The sequence below is a fragment of the Gasterosteus aculeatus genome, chromosome 11 (assembly GCF_964276395.1).
Source record: "Gasterosteus aculeatus chromosome 11, fGasAcu3.hap1.1, whole genome shotgun sequence".
NCBI lineage: Eukaryota > Metazoa > Chordata > Actinopteri > Perciformes > Gasterosteidae > Gasterosteus > Gasterosteus aculeatus.
In genome coordinates this window covers 5,252,899-5,271,168 of record NC_135699.1, presented here as the reverse complement: position 1 = coordinate 5,271,168, position 18,270 = coordinate 5,252,899, and the positions used below count along the sequence as shown (strand labels likewise).

General features: G+C 45.0%; 2 protein-coding genes across 10 annotated transcripts; both read left to right on the top strand.

Annotated features, from left to right (window-relative positions):
* The first annotated feature begins 448 nt into the window (after window positions 1-448).
* On the top strand, window positions 449-8,327 carry LOC120828479 (bMERB domain-containing protein 1). 2 transcript variants are annotated; one of them, XM_040192079.2, is made up of 6 exons: window positions 449-674; window positions 2,535-2,655; window positions 3,658-3,731; window positions 4,228-4,342; window positions 5,759-5,829; window positions 7,733-8,327. In XM_040192079.2, exons 1-6 carry the CDS (start codon window positions 596-598, stop codon window positions 7,849-7,851), a joined length of 579 nt encoding a protein of 192 aa, XP_040048013.2. In that variant the 5' UTR covers window positions 449-595; the 3' UTR covers window positions 7,852-8,327. The 2 variants fall into 2 exon arrangements, with proteins under 2 accessions (XP_040048013.2, XP_040048014.2); XM_040192080.2 differs by having other exon boundaries at window positions 465-674; window positions 2,538-2,655.
* A 3,234-nt stretch (window positions 8,328-11,561) lies between these two features.
* tom1 (target of myb1 membrane trafficking protein) lies at window positions 11,562-18,022 on the top strand. 8 transcript variants are annotated; one of them, XM_040190986.2, is made up of 16 exons: window positions 11,614-11,776; window positions 12,341-12,425; window positions 12,538-12,616; window positions 12,709-12,858; window positions 12,985-13,119; window positions 13,235-13,369; window positions 13,523-13,639; window positions 13,853-13,983; window positions 14,061-14,103; window positions 14,184-14,319; window positions 14,412-14,469; window positions 14,828-14,897; window positions 15,152-15,217; window positions 15,643-15,705; window positions 15,812-15,851; window positions 17,332-18,022. In XM_040190986.2, exons 1-16 carry the CDS (start codon window positions 11,725-11,727, stop codon window positions 17,442-17,444), a joined length of 1,473 nt encoding a protein of 490 aa, XP_040046920.2. In that variant the 5' UTR covers window positions 11,614-11,724; the 3' UTR covers window positions 17,445-18,022. The 8 variants fall into 8 exon arrangements, with proteins under 8 accessions (XP_040046922.1, XP_040046921.2, XP_040046920.2 ...); XM_040190990.2 differs by having other exon boundaries at window positions 13,850-13,983; XM_040190988.2 differs by lacking the exon at window positions 13,235-13,369 and having other exon boundaries at window positions 11,562-11,776; window positions 13,850-13,983.
* The last annotated feature ends 248 nt before the right edge of the window (window positions 18,023-18,270 follow it).

Below are 18,270 nucleotides of genomic sequence, written 5' to 3'. Positions count from 1 at the left end.
GTTGTTCTTGTACTCAAGGATTCCCATTTGGTAATTTACCAATTCGACCACATCTCAAAAGAAGATATTAGTCCACTGCATTTGTCTGGTATCTTGAGTTACTTTTCAGATTTACTCTTTGTGTCCCGTGAACTGTGAATAAATAGTGTTCCAGGTAATACAGGGCCGTTCCCTTTCTCTAAATGCGTGATTCTCACACAGCAGCTCCACAAACATACGATGATCTTATAGAATATGATGCATTGCTGTAGATTAAACCAGACAACGGCATACAAAGGAGTAACAAAACATTTACAGCAGTGGAACATGTAAAGGATCTGCATACCTTTCTCACCACTCAAGCATAATTCTGCTTCTTTAGTAGCTCGTTGTTCTTCGACTCAGCCAGCAGGTGGCGCCCTGCAGCGGACCGCCACCCATATGTTGGCAGCGCTCCCTTGTATTCCCTCACACGTTGCAGCAGCGCTGCATGGACTCAGTCGATTCCTCCTAGTAAACATTGTCTGCCTTCACAGGTATTTATTGGATTTTTCTGCGAAGTGTCTGGAGAAAAAATCAGGAGGAAAGATTTTCTTTTCTGTTATTTTTTTACAATATGGAAAGCGAGAGAAAATCCTCCAAGCAGTACGGCTCCCTGGAGAAGACGCAGGTGGACGCAGCGACGGAGAAATCAAGTGAGCTTTGAGTACAGTTTTTTGGATGCATGCGTGGATTGTGTTGCCGTGTGAAGCAATTGGAGAAATAAGTGGACTTGTGTCCATTGCACCAACTTTCATTAGAGAATGAAAGCTTCCGGTCCCTGCAGACCCGGTGAAGTCGTCTGTTTAGACCAGTAGTAGATTTCTCAGGTTAATCTATCAATCAAGCCTCAATAAAACTGCAGTTTTTTTCAATAACCGCTTTCTTCCACACTGGCAAGGATGCATCGTCTTCCAGTTATTTTTGTTTAGTCAAATCAAAGATCGATCTAGATAATGATAAAATATGAATCACAGTTTACTCCCCATCAAATAGTTTTTGTTCAACCAATAGTCCAAAATTGACAGATATTCAGTTTACTGTCACACCAGACATAGATAAGCTTGTTATTCTCCTACTTTGAAGCTGAAACGAGATAAATAACAGAATATGGTAATTATACCTGCAGATAATTGTTATGACAACAATCAGTTAAGCTGATCTGGTTTTATCTTTCATTTTAATTATTTTGTAGCTGTAGAGAGTCACAATGTCATTGCACTGCAGAAGAATTCAACATGATGAAAACAATCTAGTAATGAATAAAAAAATTATTTTTTATAGTAATTCATAATTATGAACAAATTAGACATTTGTTTTCCAAAAAAATACCTTCTTTTTGTGGGTTTCTTTCGTGGTGATTTTGAGTCTCTTCGTGGTTGCTTTGTGTCTCTTCCAGGGACATTTTTTTGGAGGCACGGGGGGGGGCGACACTGGATTTTATTTTAATTCCTCTGGGCTCAGTCCTCAGTTTAATACGTGCAAAAGAACACAAAGGCTGACATTCTTTTTATTTTCTTGCTTTTCTAGTACAGAACATGTACCATATGCTTGACTTTAATATGCTTTAAGGGTGTGACAGCTACTACATCTGTATTGAAATGATACACATGCTTCAATAGGTGCAGTAAACAATATAAACTGCATTCGCACACACCTGCTTTAACAAGTAAATAAAGTCAGTTACTCATTTTTGATATCAAGATGATTTTGACTAACTTCCCAGAGGCTGTCGGCGGGGGGGCACTGGTGTGTGTGTGTGGTGAACAGAGTTGGAGTGTTATTCCCAGTGATCTGCTCCGTGTGTGATTGTTATGTCCCTTCACACAAGGTCAGGTAATTAAAAGCCAACCCGAGCTCTGCTGGATGACTCATCGCTCCTGGTGAGGAGTGGGAGGCTGCAGGGGGAGGCAGTGCAGCTATACAGTGATGCTTGAAAAATTCCAGGGGGGGTGGGGGGAGGGCTCTCTACAACAGAGCTCTGATCAGATCATAGCAGCCCGGTGAATTGGAGCCAGAGTACTTTTAATATTTAACGCCCAACGAGGATCTTTGCAGGTTTTACCTCCCAATGTTTAAGTTTTCTGTTCCTTGAGAAACAGAGACTGGTGTTTATTGGACATAATGAGAACAATAAATGACTCAAATTTTTCATTTGCGGTGCGACGGAAACATGGACAGTTACACAGTTATGGTTTCTTTTTAATATTCACCTTTCCTTTCGGCTTCCTCCAAAGGTAAACGAGCAAAGTGAAATGTGGTTTACACTAAAGCTTCAGAGGTGCTGGCCGACACTCTTCTTCCCGTTAAACTAGCCGGCTGCATTAATCTCCTCATTCAGCAAGAAAGCAGTGGAGGGAATTGCCAGCCTCAATTTCAAATAATTTATAGAACAGATTTTTACTTGAAAGAATGAGCTTCCTTTTGGTGCTTATGTCACTTGTTTTGATGATGGCAAACACACTGAGCCACGATCTGAACCCAATAATCTATGTTTGGTCTCGTGTGTCTTCCAGCAGAGGATGTCATTTCGATGGCTGATTCCACAATCACGATCGAGGACATTGAAGGAGAGCTGGGCAGAATTGAGCGGATAAGAGACATCCTGGTACGGAGGGAATCGGAGCTGAGATACATGTAGGACCTGCTTTTTCCACCTTCAATTTCAGACCGAACAAAACCATGAAACCGTGTTGTTTTTTAAGGGATTGGATTCTGACGCACAGCGATGACATTTGACCCGAGATGATAATACACGTGAGATGTCCCACTGCGCCGGCACATACAGCAGAGCTCTGATGTTCAGGGATTTGAATACTCTCAGATTCTGTTAGCAGACGGAGTGCTGAGTTAACATGGAATCCATTCAAGAGGACATGCTATGACATGCAAGTAGTATGTTTTTTATGATAAAAAGACGCACATTCGCAATTTCACAAATTCTGCAATGCACAACTTCTAACTGTGTGATTACGCAGATCACGGACAATGCACGATGAGGGAATAGTCTTCCAATTAAACGCTACTGCATTCAACTGTATGTACTTGGTCATAAGGGAACGTGTGTGATTTGTAGCGCAGCTTCTATTTCACACGTCCGGTTTGTTGCCTACAGTTTGCCTTATTCCGGTGTTAAATACAGCATACTTTCTTTTTTTAACACAGACATAATGCAGTCTTACCTTGACATAAACAGAGTGAGTCACCCTGATAAATATCCTGCTGAAATAAAACCCAACAGCTCAGAGCACATATTTATCTCACAGTCATTTCCCTCACTTTTACACACACACACACACACACACACACACACACAGACTTTTTTGACCGGCCCCTGATGTTTGTGCTTCAGAGTCAGACGGTGAAATGAGATCTGATAATGTCAGGTGTGATTCGGGGCAGCGGGTCGGTATTGTTCCACTTAGTGGACTCGCGGACGTCGCTGCAGTACCGTGTTTCACACGGATGTTTTTATGTCCAGTAGGAAGGAAATTGGGTTGCTGTTGTCATATAAAATCCATTCCACGTTTTGAAAGCTTGTTGAATGGAAGAAAAGATAATTTGGGGTCTAGTTCAATAACTTCTTTTCATATCTGTTTTGCTGCAAATATATTTGTGATGTGTTTTTGTTCTACGCAGGATTGACGACATCCAGCTCTGCAAAGAAATCACAAGACTGAAGACGGAGCTGCAGGAACTTGTCTCTATTTCAGGTTAATCAAAAAGCGTTTTATTTGCGAGCACGCATTTTCCTTCCACTTATGATGATTATCTTAGAAAAATGAAAGACATTTTTCTGACCAGCAGTGCTTCTGTAATGGGAAGTGGAGAGAATTAAACACATCCTCAACGGCCTGGTCGGAAATAAAAAGGATTTGGTTTTTCAAAGTCACCTTCAAATTACGATGTCATTTTCCTGTTAAATATATAGTCATATTAAATGTGATAGACAAAATATTTTGGTATGTGCAACCTTTTATGCTGCGGTCTCAAATACAAATATTCCTGCTAAAGTGAAGGTGAAATGAAAAGTGTAATTGTTCTGCTAGATGAACCGAAGTAGTTACAGAGCTATTAGATAAAGTGCCTTTGGTAAAAAACACAGGTACTATTATATCCCAGTTCAATAAGTTGAAATGCATTCTAGTTCATAATTGTGACACTTGTTGCTGTATTTCACATGCTGCTTGTCACGTGAATGTCGAACAGACAATGGCAAGTCCAAGGAGGACCGGGAGAGGGAGGAGGACCTGCTGCAGCAGATCAACAAGCTGGTGGAGACCAGAGACTTCCTTGTGGATGACGTGGAGTTCGAGAGGCTGAGGTGAGATTATCAAATCGCTCGAGTGAAACGCCGACGTCTGGTCTGGATGTTTAGATCCCGCTGATCTAACGCTGTAAATATTGATCGTTACCATTAGCTTTCAGCATGCTAACCAGCAGTGTTGGGCAAGTTACTGAAAATGAGTATTTAGTTAGTTACTAGTTACTTCTTTTAAAGGTAACTGAATTACTTACCAGTTACTATGTATCAAAAGTAATTAGTTACTCTGGAAAGTAACTTTTATGTCTGCTTTTTAAATGTAATGAATATAAATAGTACTGAACAGTCAAACACAATAAACATATTTTTTAGACCTATTTATTGTAATCAACAGGACAACGGGCCTTCAAATCAAGCAATAGTACAAAAGGCCTTTTTAATACTTAACTTAATACAAAGTAACTGTTTGAGGCATTTGCCTGAAGGCAACTGACTCCACAGTTGACAGGATGCATCTCATCTTCAACATAGCGAGCGATCAATCTATTCAGCTCTGCCCGGTTCATCGGCTGCACTGCAGTCCGTGTGAAGTGGAGCCGTGGTTGTTTGCGTGGAGCGGCGCCTGCAGCATCCGCGGGGCGGCGCTCTTTAGTCATGAGCGACGCGATGCTGTTTACGTGCACGTACGCGACTATTCTGTGACACACAACGTTTGGTGGCCACAACTATTTTGTGCTGACAGGCAGCTATTTACTTACTATTTGCCGGCCCTCCGCTTCGCGTCACAAAAGAGAGTAACGCGAGTAACAAACTCATTTCAATTTCAGTAATTGTAACTGCGTTAATTTATTTAAAAAAATACTTTGTTACATGCTTGTTACCGCTAAAAGTAGTGGAATTACAGTAATGCGTTACTTTGTAACGCGTTACTCCCAACACTGCTAACCAGTCTTTTCTTAAAAACAATTATCGAAACCTGACTCAATACCTATTGCAAAAACAAACTGACAGTAGTCATTGTCAATGTGTCAGAATACTGATCCACGTATCGTCCGTAGGTCTGTTCCTATAACGCTGTGTCTCTTTGTGTTTGGTGCATTGCCTCTTTATATATTTGTTTGTGGTGCCGAATAAGCTGTCACCTCTGATAAGATGGCAGTCGCTGATGTGACAGAATACGTTTGAGTGACATTTTCATTGGTCTCGGAGGGGGTTGCGGGAAAGTGAGATGCCACCTCTCCTCTGTCATTATTTAATGATGGAAACAGATTGAGGGCCACATCGTTTGCACAAGCGGCCGGGGATCCACGCCGTGCACGGCTAGATTAAACCTCCTCCTGACGATTTGTCAGCCTGTCGCCTTGCTTTCGCCTTGAAATGGAGCCAAGAGACATTTAAGATGAGACAAGATTAGAAAATCTGAGAAGCACACATGTCTGACAACTAAGACCAACGGGGCCATATTCTCCTCCACAGGGAGCAAGAGGAAGACAGAGAAATGGCCGCATTCCTACAGTCCAAATTTCCTAAGACGTTGGATGCAAAAGGTGAGTCCGACCGAAAAGACACACGTGTGCACGTGCTTCCAATCAGAAGCCGCCTTTGACTCTAGTGTGTAGGACGGATAAAGTTATTTGGTGCAAATTATTTTTATTATATTGGTGGTGTTTTGAGAAATGAGCTTAAACTGGCTAAAGCCACGGTCAACGGCAGGTTAGCTTAGCTTAGCATGAAGACGAATGGAAACAGCTGTAGCCCGGCTCTGTTCAAAGGTATCAAAACCATCGACGCGCTGAAATCTCACTTATGTTAAACACAGCGGGTTGTGTGACAAACTATTTCTCAAATTGGACCAGTTGCCGGGGCAACCTGCGAGGGCCGTTGCGGGCAGTGACGTGCGGTGATGTCAGTACTGGGGCAGTGCTAGCTTTAGCATCCGATCGCAACATTATTGATGACAAAGTCCGGCCTGTCGGACATTATTGCTTAATGTTTGCACAGCGGCCAATTATGTTTGCCAGTCAGCATCAATGCAAACACGCACTGCTGAATATGAAGGCAAATGGGTTGTAGTCGGCATTCGTTACACCACACTTATCAATTCAGTATTAAGCCCAAAATAGTTTCTGACTCACCAATCGGTACACAGAAAATTTCAGAGACTCTGAAATTTGTTAAATTGACTCTGTAAGAGTCAATTTAACTCTAAGCTGGTGTTTATATTGTCCCAATCTTGTCAGTGTTAAATCAACACTGAACGAAGTGTTAACAAGTTAACTCGGCATAAGTGTCAAAAATAAATCTCCCCAGTGTTAAAAACATTACACATAATTTAGCTGACACGTTTATCCAAAGCGACTTACATTACATTTCAAACCCATGGTTTTTACATTTTAGCCTGGGGAGTAATTAGGGGTCAGGTGTCTTGCTATGGGACATGTAGCAACCAGGGTTCAAACCACCAACCTTGTGGTTCCCGGCTCACCATTTCTACTCCACGCGCCACAGTAAGTAGAGTTAAACCAAACACCAAGAAGTGTGACCCTGTACAGTTACATTTCAAACCTATCAAAGAGTTCATTTAACTCTTCTGTGTCGCAAATGAATCTGATCTTGACACTGAACAATTCCTGCTCTTGACAGCTCTTTCGTACAATTGACTCTGTAAGAGTTTAATCACTTTTTGCAGTGTGATTTAGACTCTGCACTTCAACACTTTTGCCCAACACCGGAAGATTAACTCCAAGAATTTTGCTGTGTGGTTAATTTGTACATAAAATAATTTTTTCCTCATGAAGACGTCGATCACAGCTTTGTAAAACTCGTCACACCGCCGTCATTTCGACTTTGAATTTCGTGGCGCATACGCTTACAACGTAGCTGGTGTAGTGACGGCAGTGACGTCAGTAACATCTCGATATCGTAACATAGATGATTACTGGCATAACCTATTTACGTGCAAAGGCACAGCAGAGTTGTGTTTTTTCACATGTTGCAGAATACAGGATCGAACGTGGGTTTCTGCTTGTCCACAATGGATGGACGGTAAAAGCACTGCGTATTCTACCATTTCTTTGTATTTGATTATGCGTAACGGCTACATTTGCCTTTGTAGCATCTAAACAATTGGAATAACACACATATTGCGTATCTAATTATGAGAATAAACAGTGTAAAATACAAGTTTATTAAATGAAATGATTTAATAAACATTTTTGTGTTTTAATCTTGTCAGGGTGGGCAGTGCCTACCTTGCCTACCCTGACTGCACGTCATGTTGGTGGGACAACAACAGAGCCAGGCTGGCCGTTTCCCACGTTTCTGCCATTGTGCTAAACTAAGCTAACATGCAGCCCACAGTCTAAGAAGTAAATTCACCAAAATGTGAAACCTTTTCAGTAAAAGATGCGGAGGATGAGAGTTTACCATCACATCTTCTTGTTCAATTAGGTGCTTTGCAAGATCAAGCGACGGTGTCCGAAGCCCAGCAGAAGACTGCACCCATTTTCACTAAAACTGGATTTACACTACTGAAGGACTGCTGCGGCTTCACCTGCTCCATCATGTAACACCGCCCGGAAGAAAACACAGTGTGTGTGTGTGTGTGTGTGTGTTTTCATGTGTGTATTGTATGTGTTCTGCATTCACCCTAATGTGCATACAACGTAAGAGATGCATATTATTCTTATTATATATTATGTGATGAGCAACTAAGGAATGCTGCATGTATATGTGTTGCAGAAGTGGAGCTTCTGGGCTATTGTAATGCTTTATGTCCAATTAAGGTAATTAGATATTATTATGGCTGCTGTGTTTGTGATGTATTTAATGCTGTGAGAGTAAAGGTCACTGGGAACAAACTACACTACATCTTCTGCACAGGATATGATTCGTCATTAATTAACATGCTTTACAGTCTGTGTTTTATAGGAAAAGATTTTCACATAAGAACAAAAATAACAAATAAATGTACCTAAAATGTGATATTATTTTGTGTGACACGCCATCCATGCAATGTTTTCAAAATAAAGGCTTTTAATCCCAAGTGGGTTTAAAGTACGTAAAGTTCCAATAAGCCGGCCACATTAGAATGAAGCGTCATTGCATACAATCCATCTTTGAGTCTAAGAGTTTTGATTCAATACGTTCGACGACATCTCAACACCTCTTCAGAAACGAGCAGGAGACAGGACTTAAATACCCAACCCCTTCAGAGAACATCTTGCCTCCGTCCTCCGTGTTACTACCATGACAACAGTATGAGATTGTGTGTGTGTGTGTGTGTGTGTGTGTGTGTGTGTGTGTGTGTGTGTGTGTGTGTGTGTGTGTGTGTGTGTGTGTGTGTGCGTCTGGCGTTCAGGAGTTATTATTGATCACCCTGGTGAGGAGCAAGCCAGATGGTTTCAGTTCCACGTAACTTACCTCAGCTGCCTTCACCTCTCATACGCACACAATAATACACGCTGCAGCGACGGATGAGTCACGCGGTGGACTAAGCGGCGGTGCCACCCCCGTTTCCCCCCAAGCCAACCCTCCCTGTGCTGTCTTTAAATTGTTTATAGTGCATTTTGTAAAAAGATGAATCCATCTTTGTGGATATTATGGAAGCGGTTGGTACGCTTTCCTGCTATAGTCTGCTGCGTAGTAATGTGGCGTTTGGAGGTTTCATCCCTCTGGCCGTCACAGCTGGCTGCAGATTAACAGACCTGCAACGCTCCTCTGCTGTATTTAATTAGCAGGCTGAGCAGCCTAATCAGCGGGCCGCACACTGTGAATGTAGGCAAGTTACTGCCAACCCACTCTAATTGGATGCTTCTGGGAAAAGGCTGCTTGCTCTCGCTTCGCAGAGTCGGCTGAGACGTTGAGAAGTCCCTGGAAAAGCTACGACATGCTCGGCCAATTAAATGGTTTGGGTCTTTTTTTTTTTATTCAGCGTGCACCCTTGACATTTTGTGAAAGTGTTGAATGATAGCCGGCTCGGACTGTTAGGAGCCGCATGGCCCCCCAGCAGTCGGCTGACACACAGGAGAGAGTTTTGTGTGAGTTGATAAGTAATAAAAGGTTTGAACGGCAAATGGGAGAAAGGGGAAATGCACAAAGGTTCACCCATCTGATTTCACTCTGAGAGATGTGATGTCTTTTATATTACTTTTTCTGCCGGTAATGTAATATATTATAAATGTGTTATCATGGCTATGGTTGCATAGACAGTTGGATTCAATTCAAGTCAAAAGCAATTTCCTGGCCAAGAGCCCTTATGCCAACGCCTGTCACATTTAGATATTTGGGAGAATTAGAGTGCAGAAGTGCAGAACTTTGATATCGAGGCTAAAACCTGCTCTGAATAACTCAGACTAAAATAATTTACATATTGAAGACGTGTGTTTTTTTAAAGGTCAAACGTGTGTCTCAGCTGAGGACTGTGGTTCGATCGCTTGCATTTCTGCAGAAGAAATGAAACAGACTTCTGAACTGCACAGAATCTGTTTATGTTTCCAATTGGTTTTTCAGTGGTGATGTCATATCTTTGACATTCAAACCTGTTGGATGAACATACTGACGTTGCCACTGACAGGCCTGGGAAATGTTGTGTATATGTTACTCTGAAACCCCTAAAATGTTATTTCAGTGAACGATTGGCTATTTTCTTTCTATACAATAGCACAGGAACCGCACCGTGCACGGTTCCCCACTCCCACTCATGAAGCCATCATTCAGAAGATCATGGAAGAGATGTAATTACAGTTCCCGCGGAGAAGCTGGATCTCCGTTCCGGTGCAAAGACCACATGGTTTCCACGTTGCTGCAAGAACATCTAGCAACAGGCTCTATGAGACGTTGGATGAGGTCAAGGAAAACTACGCCCTTCTCTTGATGTGTGAGAAACCGCCTGGATGTATGTCCTCGCTGTGATCGCCCACTCTGCCCACATACGCCTATTTTTTAATGGCCAGAGTTGTGTGAGATGATCACTGGTGGAAACAGAGGGGTGTAAAAACTTCATTCCATGTTGCTGACTCTGTTAGTCACTTCACACACTCACATCTCGACTATGATCAAAGGAATGTTAAAAATCAGCCAACTAGTCTTTGTAATGAGCTGCAAGGAAGGTGACGCCTCCCACTCAGAAAAGAAGATTTGCTGACTGTAAATACTCCTGCAGACCGGCCTGTGGTCCCCAACAGCTACAACAGAGTCCCTCACCCTGTTTGTTCTAGTTCAAACACCTGTTCATTCGGGAGTGTGCAACTTAATCGCACGGCAATAATGAACTGTCAAAGGAAACGAGGACAAACCAGTCAGCACAACGTAGTGTGAAGGACAGTCGGTGCCTGACGGGACGTCATCAGAAATCACGAGGCGGCGTTGAGCTGCTCGACGTTGTGAAATATGAAATCAAACAGTGCACTCGTGTGGCAGAGAACCACATCTCACCAGCGCGGCGCTTTTAAGGTGCGGCGGTGAATACTGAGGGAACATTTGCAAGATTATTTTCCTTTCCTGTCAAGCTCGACAGTTCTTACAGACTTTTAAGCAAACGTGGATGACAACAGGATGTTTAATACAAACCATGTGATACGGTTGTGAGTTCCAGAAGAAGCAGTGACTGAGTAAACTGTGTTTGTCATGACCTTTTGTTTTATTGTGTAAATGTTCATTTAGTGCTAAACGGGCACCAACTTCGGATATAAAGCTCAGTATACTCGTGACAAGTACTGATAGAACTAATGATTCTGTTATAATAATGTAAGACCTTAATTATTTTCATCCAGTGTTGCTGGAGCTTGACCCTTACAACAAATTTTAAACTATTTCACACCCAGTTATCAAATTACTGTAATTCAGCAATATTTTGCTGTAGTATTCCTCGCAGAATTAAACAAATGAAAACAAAACATGGCTATGGTTTATATCCATGATTGATTATGACACGACTACACGGCCCCACATCCCCAATAAGGCTGTTATGGATTTCTTTTGTTTTACGGGCAACCTCTCAACCCCAAGCAGGAGTGATGATGACACAGGGTTCACTCTTTGCCTGTGAAAGTTCATTTCCATGCTTAATCTCGTGCAGTCATTTTGGCCCCGTCCATCACATGTGCACCCTTAGTTAATACCTGGATATCATGGTAGGTTTTAATAAAAGTAAGATACATGAACCTGAGCTGGTTTTCTGTGTTGCACATTCCACGTGTATCACGTTGACCCCCCAAAAAACCTTTTTTTTCAGCATAATTATGAAGTGCCCGGATGGGCGGCGGGCGTTGCCGTGTCCTCCCGGGCGGTGTCTCTCACACCGCCCGTCTGACGTATGCGGTGCTGCTGTCCCTTTAAGTCGTGACGTAGCGGCGCCGGTTGCGCGAGCCGCAGTCTGCGGGAGAAAGCGGGGCTCGTCGCTGCACACCGGGGCTCTGCGCGGGGCCCTCACCGCCCTCACCATGGAGTTCCTAATGGGAAACCCGTTCAGCACGCCGGTGGGACAGCGAGTCGGTGAGCTGCTCGATGTCGCCCGCGAGTCGCGGGTTTTGTGTTAAACGAGAGCCTTTGACGTCGGTCAGGCTCGGCCACCTTCACCGGAGTCATTACGCCGCCGGCACGAGCATCTTGTGTCGAGCCGCGCCTTCCTTTATTCTCATCCTAGCGTGCGTTGTTTTATTGCGTAAGATAAGACGTATATAATGTCAGCACATTAGCGTGATTAAGGCGAGATAAATGCATTAGGGCAGACCGAACCAACGGGTTACTGAGAGACGGTTTGACGGAGGCGGGATTTAGCTGCTGCCAGGCTCAACGTGATTGGTCGCCTTTTGTGTCCGTCTTCAACCAGCCAATAGCTGGGCGAGACGAAAAGTGGCCCAGAACCTCCTGACCCAAATTAGATGCACGTTCAACTGTAGCTTAGTTACTTCAGTTTGTTCAGTCACAGGTGGAAATTGGGAAATGAATATATTAGCGGATTAAAGAATATTAGAGACAGCATTATTTGTTTTGCAAAATGTTTTTATGTTTTTATTATATTATTTATCATTTTATTTATGTGTTTTTATTCCACAGAGAGTGCGACAGGCTCTAGCCTGCCATCAGAAGACTGGGCTCTCAACATGGAGATCTGCGACATGATCAACAGCTCAGAGGAAGGGTGTGTGCATTTTAGTGTGCGTGCGTGTCTTTTATCAACCGTCCGCATCAGGGAGCAAACGAGTCCTCTGGAGGTCACACGCCACTGACGGTTCCACGTGTTGTGATTACAGATCCAAGGACGCGGTCAGAGCCTTGAAGAAAAGGATCGTAGGAAACCGGAACTTCAAGGAGGTCATGCTGGCGCTCACTGTGAGTGTCGCTCCCTCCTCGCCCTCATGCTCCCGCTGTTTACGCCCCCTTTTGAGTTTTCCGACTGCACTTGCGTCTCCGTCTCGCCTCAGGTCCTGGAGACGTGCGTGAAGAACTGCGGTTACAAGTTTCACGTCCTGGTGACCACGCGGGACTTTGTAGAAGGCGTCCTGGTCCGCTCGATCATCCCGAAAAACAACCCTCCGTTGATTCTGCATGACAGAGTGCTCAGCATTGTGCAGGTAAAACATACGCACCGATAACAACCTCGTTACACGTTTGGCAACACTGCGGCAGCGTGGGAGGAAAAGAAAATGCGCGCTCAGCCCTGATGTCTGACGGTAATTAGTGGCTGTCTGTCGTCGAAGGCGTGGGCCGATGCATTCCGCAGCTCGCCTGACCTGACGGGCGTGGTGTCCGTGTACGAAGACCTGCGCAGGAAGGGACTCGAGTTCCCCGTCACCGAGCTGGACGGCTACACGCCCATCCAAGCCCCCCAAAAGGTACAAGCCATGCCGTCGCCGCCGCTCTCGCTCGCTGCTCTTTCGGGGGGTCTACCTGCGGTCTTCTGGGGATGTTCCTTTCTTTGGGGGTCATTTCTTTGCATCTGCTTGCCAGCGTTCTCCTGGGAACGGGTCCTCTGTCACTACGCTGCCCTCCGCGCTCCTCTCCTCCAAACCGCCGCTCATCCCCCAGCTGACTTCAGAGCTCAAACTGGCCCTGGAGGGGAACAACGCATTCACGTCCGTCCAGGTGATGGCCGCTCTTCGCCACTTCAATGGCACTGTCTGCTGTTTCACGCTTCCTTTTGTCTCCCTTTGGCCTGCGGCCCTACATAAATCAATACATGCCTTTAGCTGTGCTTATTCAGGAAATATTGATCCCGCCCCCCCACCCCTCCCCCAGGTAAAACAGCTGAAGACGGAGCTGGGAGTGGTGCGAAGCAACCTGACGATGATGTCCGACATGATGACTCAGCTGGACCCCGTCACGGTGAAAGAAGCCGACATGGAGCTGCTGGAGGTAAAGGAAACGATGACACGCTAGCACGCATTCCGGCTCTAAAGACGTGTTCTGTGCCACTCATTTCCTTCCAGTCTCTTCGAGTAACGCTGCCTTACCCTTAACTGATCTCCCACTTTATACATTTTGTGTTGCATCTGCCCCCCCCCCCCCAACACACACCCCCGTCAAACCCCCACCCACACATTCTTTGTCTGATTGTGTCATTAGCAGTTATACACAGTGTGTAAGGAAATGCAGGACAGGATTGTAAAGGTGGTCCCCAGACTCAGCGAGGAGAAGCTGATCGAGGAGCTGCTGGCAGCGAACGATGAGATAAACAGCGCCTTCACCCGCTACCACAGGTTCACCACAAGCCTTCCCTGTTACTATAGAATATGACAACAGCTTGTGTCTTACCATTCCGCTGTGGCGTTCACAGGTTTGAAAGGCGAATACCGAACTGCCAAAGCGCAGCAGAGAAGGTAAATAGCGTATCGGTAATGTTTGAATATTGTTTTGGCGACAGTCACCGAAAAGTCTTTCCCCTTTTTGTCCCTTTTAGAGTCAAACGTACGTCAACCTAACAGACTTCGATCTGACGCCCGAGTCTGTCAGCCAATCAGGGTTCGCGTCCGTTACCAACAGCTCATTCAGCCTGTCGAAAGCGGACAGCTTTTCCAGTCAGATGGCCCGACTTAGTGAGTATACGTGTGACCTCCGTTCTGCACATGCTCAGTGTGTTCCTCCTCTTATTCTTTGCACTGTGAACTTCTTGCTGTTCCTCTTGCAGGTACATCTGAATCAGATGACGCGTTGCCGCAGAATATCTCAACCCGACAAAGGCCGAGGTACACAAAGAAAACTATTGATGATGTGACCTTGGGGATATTCACAGTAAACGCAGGTTGCGAAAGTAAAAGAGTGATTCCCAATGAGGCCGAAGATGATGAATGAAGTTGAGATGGCAATTAACCGTAGAATGAGTTGGCTAAAAGCACAAAATGCGTTTTGAATAGTTAATGTTAAAAGTAATAAATATATATTGAATATTTGACTCCAGCAACATATTTTATGTCAATATGTTTAAAAACACGATGTTACCGAGCGGCCGTGCAACTGTAAATAGGTCTATTTTTGTTTTGGAGCTTAATTTCCCAACGATTAGCTCTCGCGGCAGCTAAACGGCGTGTAAATCTTGTGTTTCAGTGAGCTGAGTGAGGTCGCAGAGGACGGCCCAGCCGAGGCTCGGGACAGCAGACTACGCAGCGCTGCAACGGTGAGCAAAGACGCCGTGTAGTTCAGCTTTTCCTCATAAGTAGGCAGGATTTGCTTGTCTGCGCCGTGACCTTTTGATGGGAGGGAAAGATTCAGGGTCGAAATTGCTCATTTTGCTCCAGAAACCTTTTCAAGCTTTTCGCACGGAAATCTTCTGCTCCTCTGATGAAAAGTTCCCCCGGTTGAGTAAACGTGTGTGTGTGATTTTTGTCCCGGTAACTGCCTCCCTCCTCAATGGACTCTCGGCGCGTGAAGGACGACAGCCCGGCCTCCACCCGCAGCGCCTCGCCAAAGTTAGATTGGATGATTAAAAGGGGGATGGTGCGTCTTGGTGCAAAATGCGTCCCGCCGTCACACGACGCTTCACCTCCTCTGTCACGCCCCTCTGTCGCTCGGTCTTGTCGTGCGGTTGTGATTTTACTTTTTGCTGTGGTCTGGATTGCTTTGGCACGGGTCACTTTTCAGTGGTTTTGTGGTTCAGTTCTTGTGCTGGAGTCCAATGGTTTGCATGTTTTTCATGTGGTGAAGACTAGTTCCACCCATCAGGAGGCATGACGTCGTCTCGGGTTGCACTTTCCTGTTCTGCCGTATCGTTGTCATGCTTTTCTTCCCAACGCGCGGTTGTTCCTTTTGTACTACATGTTTGTTTTTTGGGCCGGTTTGGTAGTTTAGTTTCACCTTCGCAACGTTAAACCAGCAGCTGAAAGGCGTCCGCTGGAACCATCGCCATCTGCTTTCTCTCTCAGATTCCCATCAACCAGTCGACTGTAATGGACGACATAGAGAAATGGTTAGAGCTGGACAACGAGGTGAATGGCTCCATTCCTACGTTTAATCCAAACGAATACAAGTACAGTAGATGTCAGCTTTTCTTGTATGCATCCATAACATTGTTTGTATGTGTGTGTGACGCAGTACGACGACTTTGAAGATGCAGACGGTGTGACCAGTGAAGGTAAGCGCTCCTCACTTTACACCCCTTTTTCTTTTTCTTTTTTTTTTTAATGATCATGAATGAATCATCGGGCATCCGTGAACACCTTCAGTAACCGAGGAGAAGTTTAGTTTTTTATGCCCGCTGTACATTGTTGGTGTCATCATTAGTTCTACAGGCAGTGTCATACGACGCTCCCTGGTGTTGTGGTGGAATTTTCTCGCTGTTCTTCCTCCTTTCCGACTAGTTGGCTTTATCTGTCTGACTCATGGTGAGGCGCCACAGAACCCTCCCTGACCATGAAATGAAACCAGCTCTTTAGCTCTGGCTTGTACGTTCCATTAGACATCGCGTTGGTGCCTCACTGATCGTAACTGTTCCTGCTGTCTGTCCGGCTACGCTCTAGTCTCTCAGCCTTGAAGATTCCCTCTCTATCTAAACCCCCCCTCCTCCTCTCAGCTAATTCCCCAGCTGACCTCCAGTGCGCCGGCACACACATACGTGGGCCTTGTGGCCTACTGCTCTCGGGTCTTATCCTTATCCTTACCAACAGCAACTTCTACTGGGAGGCCACACTTCTACGTAAGGCCGAGGCGCTAACGACCTGTCTAATTCCTCCATCTACTTAACCTGATAGTTGGAGCGTTGCACCATACGGCCATCCAGTGTCTGTTTCATTTTAAACTTCTTATCTGGCCGTTGGCGCCTGTTCAATGATTGTCTACGGGGAAGGTTCCACCTTCTTTTGTTTCTTTATCCCAAAGCCTTGGGCACCCTTTTCTCCCCCACCATGGAGGGCGTGGACCCGACTAGGATCTGGTCTCAGTCTGTGACATACTTCTTTCTGGGCGGTTTGTGTACGATTGGTCCTTTTTAGAGGGAAGTCGCTGGTCTTCCTTCCAGTGTAGAGGGTTAGTTTTCTCCTTTCTGTGGCGACCCCGGAGCCCCGCCTCCGGCTTCATGGTGAACTGGCTCTGGAACTGCGATGGATCGCCAGAGAGATCGGGCAGTGCGCGCAGCACGCCCATGACCATTGGCAGCACCATGGCGACCAGGATGGTGGCGAGGCCGCTATTCCACCTGTCCTGCATCTCCTCCTCCAAAGCACTTTCGCCGTTTATTGGGGAACATGCTGATTTTGTGCTGAATTGACTGGCTACATATTTTTTTGTTTATTAACCGCCTACTTCAACTAATCACTCATATCTGTTACACATTTGAGCATTTGACCCATAGGTGACAGTATAGTTTTAACGGGCCATGATGGCACACGCTTTACTCCCCCTCAGACCTGTACAGCCATGCAGGTTTTGAGTACAAAAATACCTTATTATTAGACATCGATTAATCGATTAAGCCCCGCACAATGCAACAAAAAAAAGGAATGATATTAACGCATTTATATATCTCATTAACATGCCCAGCCCTACTTACTTAAATTTGTCTGTACTTTAGACAATTTTATGAAGTCTCCTCTAATCCGGCTTCTCTCCCTCTGCAGAATTTGACAAGTTCTTGGCAGGGAGAGCGCAAGCAGCTGAGCGTCTCCCGTCGCTGAGAGCCTCCTCGCAGGACGCCGGCCACTCGCAGTCTCCAGCTGCACCAGGAACCTGACGCGCTAACGGGCTCGCAAAGCTCCCGCGCCCATCGGCTGAGAAAGGGACATTTCCTCCTGGGGAACATGTTGAATGGCACATGGGAATTACAGCCCATCTGAAGAAGAATGTCATGGCTGTGCACGCTGCTCTTCACTGGGGGGCTTTTTAAGAGATATACGTGTATTGTGGTTTTATGAAGGGGCGGCGGTTCTTACTTGACATTGTTATGAGGGTTTGTCCATGTGTGGAATGCACACATTTGCACATTTTCTATGGTTCCATTCCTGCTGTTGAAAGAAAGAGGGGGGTGTTGTTACTGAAGGCAACTTCTGCAAGGTCGATATGTACCATATTGCTGTTATATATAAATATATATATTGTTAAAAAATGCTGATGGGTTATGGAAAGCGCGCCTGTCTAAGTAGCAAACACTGGTAACTTGTATGTAAGTGAAGGTTGGCTGTTAAATAATTCAATAATTTCATGCTTCACATCTTTTTTGGTGTTTTTTACATCCAACATCCCCATGTGAAGATGTTTTACCTGAAGTTTGACAAACTATTGTCATATTAAACATAACCTATTAACTATTAATGGGCGGTTTTCATTCTAACTTTAAAGGTACATTTTTTAAATGACTGCCTGTTAGCGGCACAATCTCAGCTGAGACCTTTCGCTCTCACTGCAGTTGATACCGCGTGACACCGTCTGCGTTTGCTTTATAATTAGTGAAAAGGTGAAGTTGTTTTGATAAGAAACAAAAAGAAAGTCCAACACAGCAGTTCACATCGGGCAACACGTTGCTGCTCCCTGAAACCTGATTGGACAGAAAACACCGCCCT

What these genes read in the sequence shown, in the direction of transcription:
- LOC120828479 (XM_040192079.2), top strand. Translation starts at nt 596, where the DNA reads ATGGAAAGCGAGAGAAAATCCTCCAAGCAGTACGGCTCCCTGGAGAAG. An exon ending in GAATCGGAGCTGAGATACAT is followed by an intron (nt 2,656 to 3,657) that starts GTAGGACCTGCT and finishes TGTTCTACGCAG; the next exon opens with GATTGACGACATCCAGCTCT. An exon ending in GTGGAGTTCGAGAGGCTGAG is followed by an intron (nt 4,343 to 5,758) that starts GTGAGATTATCA and finishes TCTCCTCCACAG; the next exon opens with GGAGCAAGAGGAAGACAGAG.
- tom1 (XM_040190990.2), top strand. Translation starts at nt 11,725, where the DNA reads ATGGAGTTCCTAATGGGAAACCCGTTCAGCACGCCGGTGGGACAGCGA. An exon ending in GACTACGCAGCGCTGCAACG is followed by an intron (nt 14,898 to 15,151) that starts GTGAGCAAAGAC and finishes CGGCGCGTGAAG; the next exon opens with GACGACAGCCCGGCCTCCAC. An exon ending in AGACGGTGTGACCAGTGAAG is followed by an intron (nt 15,852 to 17,331) that starts GTAAGCGCTCCT and finishes CTCCCTCTGCAG; the next exon opens with AATTTGACAAGTTCTTGGCA.